The sequence below is a fragment of the Strongylocentrotus purpuratus genome, unplaced genomic scaffold (assembly GCF_000002235.5).
Source record: "Strongylocentrotus purpuratus isolate Spur 01 unplaced genomic scaffold, Spur_5.0 spur5_scaffold_20, whole genome shotgun sequence".
NCBI classification, from domain to species: Eukaryota; Metazoa; Echinodermata; class Echinoidea; order Camarodonta; family Strongylocentrotidae; genus Strongylocentrotus; species Strongylocentrotus purpuratus.
In genome coordinates, this window is record NW_022145606.1 from 10,083,300 (window position 1) to 10,094,522 (window position 11,223).

At 40.7% G+C, this 11,223-nt stretch overlaps 1 protein-coding gene across 1 annotated transcript; it reads right to left on the reverse strand.

The window, feature by feature from the left end:
• Window positions 1-2,523: 2,523 nt before the first annotated feature.
• LOC115927208 lies at window positions 2,524-10,642 on the reverse strand. Its single transcript, XM_030992727.1, has 4 exons — window positions 10,360-10,642; window positions 7,237-9,780; window positions 6,099-6,452; window positions 2,524-4,859 (listed from the first exon to the last, which is right to left on the reverse strand). Exons 1-4 carry the CDS (start codon window positions 10,499-10,501, stop codon window positions 4,300-4,302), a joined length of 3,600 nt encoding a protein of 1,199 aa, XP_030848587.1. The 5' UTR covers window positions 10,502-10,642; the 3' UTR covers window positions 2,524-4,299.
• Window positions 10,643-11,223: the final 581 nt, after the last annotated feature.

Consider the following 11,223-nt stretch of genomic DNA (forward strand, 5'->3'; position numbering starts at 1 on the left):
AATCGAATGGCCAATCTCTGCGTCATCCATCGTAGAGGGCAGTGTGCACTTTTTATGGACTAATCGTGATTGGAAACGGGGGGGGGGGGGGGGGGGGGGGACTAATATTTTTTCCTGAAGAAAATATCGTCATGTCTGAAAACGTGATAAGATAATATGATAATCATAATTATCATCATAATCCTTATCACAATCATAATCATGATAACAATCATAAACACGACAATAATCATCAACATCATATTCACCATGGTACCATCAACACCACCGTTTTCCTCCTACGGCTTCTTTTTTTCCTTCTCCTTTTTTGTCTTCTTCTTCTACCTTTTCTTTTTCTCCTTCATTTTCATCGCCATCATCATGCACCTTACACATCATCACCATCTTCGCTCTCTTCTTCTTCATTTTCTTCTTCATCATCATGCACCTTACTCATCTTAACAAGCGTCACCACAATCATCATCACCATCTCCTCCTCCTCCTTCTTCTTCTTCTTGTTCATCCTCATCATCATCAACCACCTGCACACAATCACCATTAATATCATACTTTTCACAAGCATCAACATGCCTTTTTCTTTTGCCATCACCAGTATCGCTAAATGAAATGGTTGCCAGTTGACAAAAGGATTATTTTTTAAAATTATGCTACTAGTTCATCATTCAGTTTACTCTCTTTCTTCCCCTACATACCTGAGAAATTCTGTTTCAAAATACAACCCCACACGAAGTCTTCGCTCCTCATTAGACACGCTATTACTTAATACACCCAGAATAAAACTTGCTTGGGCGATCAGGCTTTCTCAGCAATGGGTCCAAAACTCTGGAATAAGCTCCCTCTACATGTACGCCAACTGTCGTCAACAGAAACATTTAAATTACAACTGAAAACTTATTTGTTTCTTTCGTTGTAAATATTGCAATATTCTAATTTACCATGTCTAGGAGAATTTCATTTTTCTTCTTCTTCGGTTTATTGTTTTTTCTTTCTTATGTCTGTTACATGTCTCTAAGCGCCATGAGCACCGAAAGGTGGACCTGTGCGCTATACAAGTAGCCACTATTATTATTATTATCAAAAGAAAAAAAGAAAGAAATAAAACATTCATAACTGAGTCATAGCTGTTGTTCAAATGCGTCTATTTTCTTCTTTAAATCATCGATAACAAGGTCCAAGACTTCCTTCTGCATCAATGACAGCAAAATCACAAATGAACATATATCATTTTTAAATGACACTCACACTTTGAAATGTTTTAGCGACCATGTGTAAAAAAGAGAAGAAGTATTTGAAGATCATGAAAAACAGAAGAAAACATTATGGCAAGATCAAGTTATTTGGTTATTTGGTGGGTCGTAAGGTTGTCCATAACATATTTTAAGAATAGATAACTATAAATAAACAAATTGTGTCTGATCATACATGACACAACCAGAAATTCAGCTGTATAATGCTAAATGTTTCAAGTTTTCTCAAAGATTTATGTCTTTACAAACTGAGGGTATGTAATAGCAGTATTACAACTTACAGTGGAACAATACATATATTATCACACAATTCATTCTTTATGTTCTTGTATCACGTCATATTTTCATTTTTTCTTCAAATCAAGTTTTTGTAAGGTGGGCTTCAAACCATTTCAAGCAGCCAAAGTGGACCTCGATTAAAAAAAAAAAAAAAAACCCAAGTTGGCCTAGAGTTAAAAGAGGTTGAGAAGTGCTGGTCTAAAATTAGTAACTGCAGTTATAACTTCTCTAAATTATTTCTACTTCCTTCCATACAAAACATAAAAAACATAGGCTGCCATTAAAAACATTGAATTGCTCTTACAGCCTTTTTATGGGAAGCAGATAAAATATTGAACAACCTGTCAAAACTTTGTTTAAGCCCCCTCCTGCAAGGCACATAAAAGATCATGAACACACTTTCAAGAGTCAAATCTGGAGTTCTTATCGTTGATAATTGTTCAGCAAAAATGCTGAACAATGAAATGGTAAAGACCAGTTTTGGAAACACCCCCCTCTCAAAAAATGAAATGGAAATCTTATTACCAATCATGTGAAAGAATATGTTATGAATAATACGTGATGATACAAATTTTGCCGGTAAACCGCCTACTAATTGATATATTTGGTAAATTATCATATCTATCCGGCCTCGATAGATATCCCGTAGTCCCATATGCATCTTTCTGTGTACAGTGCTTGTAACTTTACCAAGAGTGGGCCAAATTTCTTATCATTTTGATGATTCCAGAACTTGCAGTACACACCAATACTTATATGCTAGATGATCAACCTTTTCTGATCGATTCCAGAACGTTTCTTTCACAATGCAATCGCATGACCATAACTGGTCTTTACCTTTAAGATTGCATGTTGAGTACTTGTTCCTGCTTCCTATATATTAGGAAATCACCTATTAAATAGTACTGAAATTCCATTTAACCTTCCTAGGGAGCCATGGCACACTAGGGGAAGGTGAAGAGTTCACCAAAAGATAATAAATAAACATTATTTCCAGTAATAAAACTAACAATATTTCTAAGATGTCAGATAGAAAATTTCTGGCACGTCGATTACAAATTCAACAGTTCTCGTTGAGGCAAAAAGGCACCATATACGTACAGAGCTTTTAGGCATTACACCTTTTTAGGTCTGTAGTAACACAATGATAGGCTTTTTTATAGCAAGTTTAACTTTTTTTTTCTTTCTTCACATACATACAACTCCAAACAAATTATATAGTTGGCAAGAATTCATAAGCATTTCTTATTTTGTATACATTTGTAACTTTGGTTATTTTTCTAAATCTATTTAAATATAACATCTATAAAGAGAACAAACTTGTTCTTTAGAGGAGAATGCCTTGCAGTAAAATGATAATCATACCACATGATTTCTTCTCTTTTTTTCTCTAGCTAGCAGATATTTCTTTGTGTTGTATATATTCAATTCAAAAACAAAAGAATAGAATCAGAGAATGAAGACTCCACTTAATCTGTTTGCTTTCTCTCCTAAACATTAATCAAAGTAGCACCTTAATACATAGAATACTTTTCTGAAATTATTGAATACTTTGGTATCACTGTGGCAAGAAAGTAATGCATTACTTATGGGGGGGGATATCGGTGGAGGCCCTAGAGGGTCTTGTTTGTTTTAGCTGGCTGCTAAGAAAGCATGTGTATGCTTTTATGTACGGTGGGCACCCAGGGGACCAACAGCTTTTAGTCCCATCTAAGGGACTTTGTAATGAGGATTAATGCCTTACCAAAGGGCACTAGTGCATCAACTTGGTTTCAAACCATGGACCTCTCTGTTAGGAGACCACTGCTCTACCACTGAGCCATCGCGTCTTTATTCTCATGTGGCAGGTCCTGGGTTCGATCGCTGCTTGGTGCTTAGGTCCTCAGGCAAGGTATTTACCAACATTTCTCCTTCTCGATCCAGGGCCACATAACACAAACATACGTTAGCAATTGAAAATATTGTTATTTTCTTAATTCAGAATTTGTCACTGAATACTTGGGGTCAACAAATCTCCTAATAGTATGGGCTTGGCTGATTCTAATTCATTTACATTTTTCTAATCCTCTATTGGAAGTATTTCACACTTGTTTTGGGACTGCCTTTTTTACGCAACATTATTCAAGACTTCCAAAGCTCTCCTCCGAACAATGAGGTGCATTTGAAATAAAAATCCTTTTTGCTTGGTTATTGATGCATGTACAATTATTGCAAGGTGTAACTATGTTAGCTTTTACCACTATGTCATATTTGTTTGATATACCAGTAATCAAGTTTTTTTTGTTGATCAAATTAATTCTTCCATCGAAAGAAAAAGAAAAAAAAGTTTGCTATTTTGCAATTAACAACGTACAATAAATGATCAATCTATTAGTTGTATGATCAATTGCTAATATTTGTGTTGTGAGCCCCTGGTACCTGTTTCACAAACCCCTTTTTCAATGACAAATGCCAAAAATCAGTGACAAATCTGCTGATAACCAATCAGAGGCAAGGATTTCAGTAGCTTATAACAGAAACTGTCATTTGTAACTGATGACAAGTTTTGTGAAATGGGGCCCTGGTGTATTGAATGGGTACCAAGCAATTGTTGGTTTAATAATAATTACAAGACCCTCAGATAGAGCAATGCTGTGTTAATACTGATGAAGCTACTCTGGGTAAATTATGCAACCGATTTGTTATTATCAGGTTCTTTAACTCGTGGAACACCGCATTGTCTCATAGTCATATGCTTTAGTACGGGAGCCACATGGTTCCTGCAGGGAATAGGTTAATAGTGCATCATGTTTGGGAAGTGGGTGAGGGGTTGAGGCGTGGCTTGACCCTGCCCGACACCGATCAGAGGAGGTGGGATGGTGACATTATGGGGCGTCGGCTGACCGTGAGACGTAATGGGCGATCGACTGGCCGCCTCCCCTGCCAAGGCGGACAGGTGGTGGTAACTCCCCCCTCCCCCGATTGCACCGATGTTCGGATGCACATAATGCATGGTCATGTTGGCTGCCATTGCTGCGACGGATCGCTGGAAGAGTGGGGCGGAGCTGGTGGTGGGAGGGGTGCTTGGTTGGGGCGTGGGCGCCGTGGCCAGGTGGATGGAGTACGGGCTGGGGTGCGAGATGAGGGCTTGGTGGTTGGGCTGGTGGGCCTGAGGGGGGCGCATGTTACGGGCGTCGGCCAGGGCTTCCATCATGGCTGCCACGGAGGATGTTGTCTTATCGAGAATGGAAATGGAGAGGCGTTCTGCATCGTGGCCAGTGTCCGAGACGGAGCTGATGATGTTGACCTCCTCGGGTAGGATTGGATGACCTTGGTGCACATCAGAAGGAGGAACTGAGAAGAGAAATAAAGAGAAGCATGCTTAAAGGCATCGTTTAACAATGTTAAATCTGAGATGCATGGTCCTACGTGTTATCAGTGTCTGTGATTATGGTGTAATATTGAAGCCCTACAAAAAATTGCGCTTCAAAATGATCATGAAGCGCCTCAAAAAATGAAAAATCTTTAAGTGACTGGTTTTACCATACTCATTTTCCCCAATAGACTGTAGTGCTATAAAAACCGTTACGAAAACACAAATTTGGTTTTGATTTCCAAGCATAAATATCTTGATAATCAGACAGGCGATCAGCTTGTAAAAGTCATGGGATTCCTTACTGACCTAAAGGTTTATAATTATCATTGCAGCATGAGCTAAATCCAGGACTTTGTTTCAGAATCTGAGACAAAGTTAGTGGATACCTTTACACAGTTGACCCCCATCTGGTCCAATGGCGATTGTTACAATAAGCAATAACTGAATTCAATTAAGTTTTAATACATGCTGCCCGTCTACTATCTCTATGGTCTGATAATTAGTATGTCGATTATAGGGCTTACTTTCATTCATATATTGTTCATGTTTTACGGATGCTCTGAGGAGGTTCAACGATCTGCTTTCAAAAAGAATCACAAACTATGGTATCACAGATTTTCTGTATTCCAAAAGATGCCTAATTACTGCATATTGCAAAACTCATCAAAATATTACCTCTACATCTGAACTATTATGGTCCATAAAGTGAATCCAGATGGCCTGAATAAACAATTATTATTGATTTGAGAATACATGCAGATCATGCTGATAAGTAAACATCCCAGGGATAACACCATAACAGCAGTAATGATAAACTTAAAGTGAAAACCACTTTTGGAAATGCCCCCCTCTCAAAAAATGAAGTGGAAGTTCTTATTACCAATCATGCGATAGAATATGTTTTGACTAATATGTGATACAAATTTTGCCGGGAAACTGCCTACTAATTGATATATTTGGTATATTATCATATTGATCCGGCCTGGATAGATATCGCATAGTCCCATATACATCTTCCTGTGTACAGTGCTTGTAAATTTACGAAAACTGGGCCAAATTTCTTATCATTTTGATGATTCCAGAACCTTGCAGTACACACTAATATTTCTATGCGAGATGATCAACCTTTTCTGATCGATTCCACAACGTTTCTTCCTCAATGCAATCGCATGACCATAACTGGTCTACACCTTTAAAACTCAAAGAACAGTATTCACCTTGCATCAGTTGCTCCTGCTTAAATTCTTGAGTACTGCACATGGCTGCCATATTGAACATGGCCGCTGCCGCCTGGCCCCCTGCTGCAAGGTTCACCTGGGATGCCATCTGGCCAAACTCCACTGCATTCACGATGTCCTCCACCACGCTCTTCTCCGCTCGCTGCTTCTGCTCGTCGCTCATCCCCATGGGGTTCTCCTCCGCCTTGTTCTGGGCCCTGTTTGGGCGGGGCCTGCGGGTCCTGGAGCTGAGCCGTGGGATCCCTGGACCATGGTGGCGCTTTCTATGTTTGTAGAGGTTGCTGTTGGTGGAAGTCTCATAGTCGCACAGATTGCATTTCTTTGGTTTTTCTCCTGTCAGTGGAAAAGATCGTGTATATAATTGCAAAATGGCAATGAATTTTTTATATTGTTTGTTTATTTGGTTTGATTTGATTTGATTGAAGTTCGGTAAAGTGTGTCATCCAGGGAAGAAGAAAAAACCTTGGTCAGTTTAAAATTGAACATAGAGGAACAGTCACAAGAGCGTAAATTGTTGAATTGAAATTTTTCATTCAGTGTTGTTGTTGTTGTTGTTCTTCTTCTTCCATTAGAGTGAATCCCTCTTATAGAGTATTGTCGTAATCAACTTACAGCCTATAATAATATGAATCAACTTACAGCCTATAATAATATGAATCAACTTTTTGGTATTTAGCATGTTACTCACAGACCTATCTACATATATACATGAGTAAAGATGAGCAAACTACAATTGGGTTTTGAAAGTTTAACATCATAGTCTATACTGGAACATTTTTGCCTGAATTGATACCTCAATATTAACTTTCCATTAAAGAAAAAAAGAGAACAGTTTGTTATTGACTCTTTTAAATTTTGTCACCGAAGTAGTCTTGATAATATGTAAAAATGATATAGTCGGGCACCTTGATCCCTCAATATGAGCATAAAGAGCACCTCACTCCTTTAAGCATGAGCTTATTCGAGCATCTCAATTTATACACATGAAGTTAGTTGGGCACCTCATTGTTTGAATATCGTAACTTTAAAAGTCATTAAGGGGCTGCAACCCCCAGGCTCCAACCTTGTATGCCTATACATGTATTTGTAATTAGTATAATCATCATTTTAGTGTTACCTGTATGTTGTCTCATATGATCCATGAGGTAGGTGTTTAGTCTGGTCTCAAAGCCACAGACGTGACACCTGTAAGGTTTGATCTCAGGGTGTGTCTTCAAGTGTGCCTTGAAGCGGTACTGGAACATGAACACTGCAGGACAGATCGGACAAGCGAAAGGAGTCGGCCGCTGGGTGTGCTTCTTCATCACATGGTTCTTACACTCCGTCTTGGAGAAGAAGCAATGGCCGCAGTGCTGACAGAGGACAGTCTTCTGCTTCAGGTGCTTCCGCTTCTTGTGGTTCAGGAGAGTGTTGCGACGGCGGCACTTGTAGTCGCAGGAATCGCAGGGGAACATCTTGTCGCTGTGGACCTTGCGGTGCATCCGCAAGTTGATCGGACGCTTGAAGGCCATACCGCAGTCTTCGCAGAGGTAGTCACGGTCTTCCTTGTGGATGGGCAAGTGGCAGTTCAGGCTGTTTGCGTCACGGAAGGCCAGAGGACACTGATCGCACTTATAGGGACGCTCCTCCGAATGGCATCGGAGGTGGCGGCGGAAGTGAGAGTAGCGTCCAACGACGACCTTCCCACACACGCCACAGGTGAACTCACCAGACATCTTTTCAAAGTGGTGGGTGCTCTTCATGTGGCTGTTCAGGAGATGGCTCGAATGGCAGCTGAAGTTACAGATGCTACAGCGATAGACACGGCTGGTGTCCACTTCCTTCTTCACTGATTTGGCTTTGGGCTCTGTGGCTTTCTGTGTGAGGAGTTGTACCGTGTCACCATGCAAGCCATGGATGTGGGCGGCAAGAGTCTTCCGACCCTGGCAAGAGTAGCTGCAATAGTTACATTGGAATTGCTTTGAGCTCTGCAAGCTATCCCTATGCTCCTCTGCTCGGTGGCGCTCCATGTCTGCGGGACAGTCTGCAGTAAACTTGTGACAGATACTGCACACATCATCATCATCACTATCCTCCTCTCTTCCGCTATCAATCACTTCCCCTTCACTAGAGCTCACATCTCCTGCATCAGGTTCCCAATCATCATCAACATTCTCTTCATCATCATTTTCTTGTAGTTCTTCAGATTCATCCTCTGCAGGCTTTTTATCCCTGGTGGGTCTTTTATTACATCTAGAAGTACTTTTCCTATTGTCATTTACTTTTTTCAAGAGTTTCCTTGGTTTGGGTGGGCTATCCTCTTGTTCTGGATCACAGGAATCCAAAACATTTCCTCTTGAAGTTCTTTTGGAGCCCTGTTTACTCTGGGAGGCTTTGGATTTGTTTATTTCAAAGTGCACTTTCCCAACCCTTGCATCCTTCCTCCCGCTCTTGGTGTGGGCCAGTTTGGTGTGAGCTGTCAAGTCTTTCTTGAGCATACATGAGAAGCGACACTCTGGGCATCTGTACCTCATCTGCTTCCCATCACCCTTCCCAGGCCTCGCACCAGGTCTAAAACCTTTTTGTCCATGACGTTTAGAGGGTGGGAGCGTCCTCCCCTGTTCGACGATCAGTTTAGTCGGACAGACCAGCTTTCGTCCTCTACGCCTCCCGGAGCTTGCATCCCGAGCAGCCGTTCCTCCATCCTCAAGCACAGGCTTTGATCTCTGTCCACGAGTTCTTGATGCTGTTGTTCCTCCGCTACCCTTGTCCATAGTTGCCGAGGCATTGTCAGATGCTGAGGAGTTATGATCTTTGGCTTGTCTAGCAACAACCTTACTGTGACTGTGAGAGGGTCTATGTTTTGATGAAGATGATGGTGTCTCGTCATCTGCTGAGGGAGTTTTACTGAACGCTGAACGATGGATGACAAACTTAAAACTTGGTCTGGTGGCTTTCTTACCCCTCAACATTTGTGTCCGTCCCAAATTCTGTGAACAGCTTGCACTTCCAGAACTTCTAGATTGAGGTGAATCTGTCCTAGCTTGTTCTGATGTGATTGGATGAATGCCACAACTAATCTCACTGTCTTCTTTCCTTTGATTAGGATCAACTCTCGTGTTACTATCATGACCTACTCCCCTGGAGTTACCAGAAGAATCTACAGAATAAGGTTCAGTTTCTCCACCATTATTCATACTTCCACTGCCATCATCTCCCAGATGAGACCTAGAGGTAGCTTCATCATGACTGGGAATGCCTATCCCACTCCTGACACCACCATCTGCGCTTTCTGCTATCGCTGCGGACATCATGGTCTGTACTTCTTGACCGCATCCAGCTCGAAACTGACCATCGTGGACGACCCCTCCTCCGACGACGCTGAAGTCAATTCCAGCAGCGTATATCCCGAGGAGGTCCTCAGCAGCCAAAGCACTAGCCCTTGGCGTCACCATCCGCTCCTTTTTCCTGTCCTGGTGTTCAACTCCAGAGGGATGACCATTACCATCTGTCCTTCCGACCTCTTCTACAGGGCTCTGGTTTGAAGTGGTGCCGGGATCTTGAAGATGGTGGTGGTTGGTGTTGTCGGGTGAGGAGAGGAGGAGTCGAGAGGCATCGTTTAGGGCGGAGTCAACTAGTGCTTGAAGGGCATGGTCATCACTTGGAGCATGGTTGCTAATACCTACATAAAGAAAGGAACAGAAATAGGAATATATTTTTTACTGAAATTATGATTCCTATGTATTCAGCTGACAATATTTCTTGTATGAACAGAGGATTGAACAGAGATTATTTTTCATTTTGGAAAAACAAAAACAGCTTTAAAAGGAATAAAGTACGTTGACTCCATTGTCAGCACACTTTTTACTGATTTTATCTACTGGTATCTATTCTATTGGTGATTTTGTGTTAAGTTTCTCATTTGTGAAGGGTGGTTACTCTTTAACACTTTAACTGCCTATATATGAACCCACTTTTGCCAACTGAACACACACAAAGCTATAGCTATCTCTTCTATTGGTTGCTGTTCTTGTTGTTCAGACAGGCAGATCTGAGCATGGTTTGTTCCTATGTCATTCCCCCAACAGGTTTACCCATTAACGTTCACCAACTGAACACACACAAATATTTACCTATCTCTTCTATTGGTTGCTGTTCTTGTTGTTCAGACAGGTAGATCTGAGCATGGTGTAACATATCTCACCCCCCTTACAGTTTAACCCCATTAACTTTTGCCAGGTGAACACACACATATTTTTACCTATCTCTTCTATTGGATGCTGGTCTTGGTGTTCAGCCGAGTGCGTCTGAGCATGGTCTCTCATGGCAGACATGCTCTTAGTGCGGAAGTCACAGCGGTCACATGACAGGCTGAAGGGTAGTACGTCCATGTTGCCCTCCATGTCTGCCCTATGCTGGTGAAGATCTATGGGCAATGAAACAGTTACAGGTCCAAAGATGTTATCTTGTTGATATACGTATGCATGAAATTTATGAATTTAATTTTTGATTTCGGGAAAAAAAATTCTTTAATATCTGTGCTCATCTGACATCGTATTTGAAAATCTTATGACCAGTTTATAAGTTTGTCACCAAATTTGGAAATCTGAGGATTTTCTCTTCAGATCACTCTCCTTTAAAGGTACTTAGTAACATTGTGATGGTTGATTTCACAAATCTGTTGAATCAGGATGCAAAATACGTAAAATTATGTTTGTACATGTATGGATTATCCAACTACGATGCCCCAAATCCAAAATTAATTCACGCAATATATAGATTTTTAACAAAGTTCAACAGATTTTCGAATGGGCGTCGATGTGTGGCGCTTCTGAATCTAAATTCTCCCAAACATTTTTGAATTTTCCCAACCGTTTTTCCATGAAAAAAAGACATAAAAACAGGCTATAAAAAATCTGTCAACTCTTAAATGTCTGGAATGGAATGTAGAGCCATTTTATTGCTTTGTGAGATTTCCATTCACGTAAAATGTAATTAAATTTTAATAATATAGTTGGGAGAATTAAGGAATCGATCGGATCAGTTTTTCCCAATTTGTACCATGAATAATGGTCCGTTTTCGCTCAAATTTTCAGATTATCTTTAATTGTACATCTAGCATTGA

Excerpts from the sequence above, each read along its gene's own strand:
- LOC115927208 (XM_030992727.1), bottom strand. The coding sequence starts at position 10,501 with ATGGAGGGCAACATGGACGTACTACCCTTCAGCCTGTCATGTGACCGC. Across the intron at positions 6,453-7,236 it reads TCATATGAGACAACATACAG|GAGAAAAACCAAAGAAATGC; the intron begins GTAACACTAAAA and ends TTCCACTGACAG. Across the intron at positions 4,860-6,098 it reads GCAGGAGCAACTGATGCAAG|TTCCTCCTTCTGATGTGCAC; the intron begins GTGAATACTGTT and ends TTCTCTTCTCAG.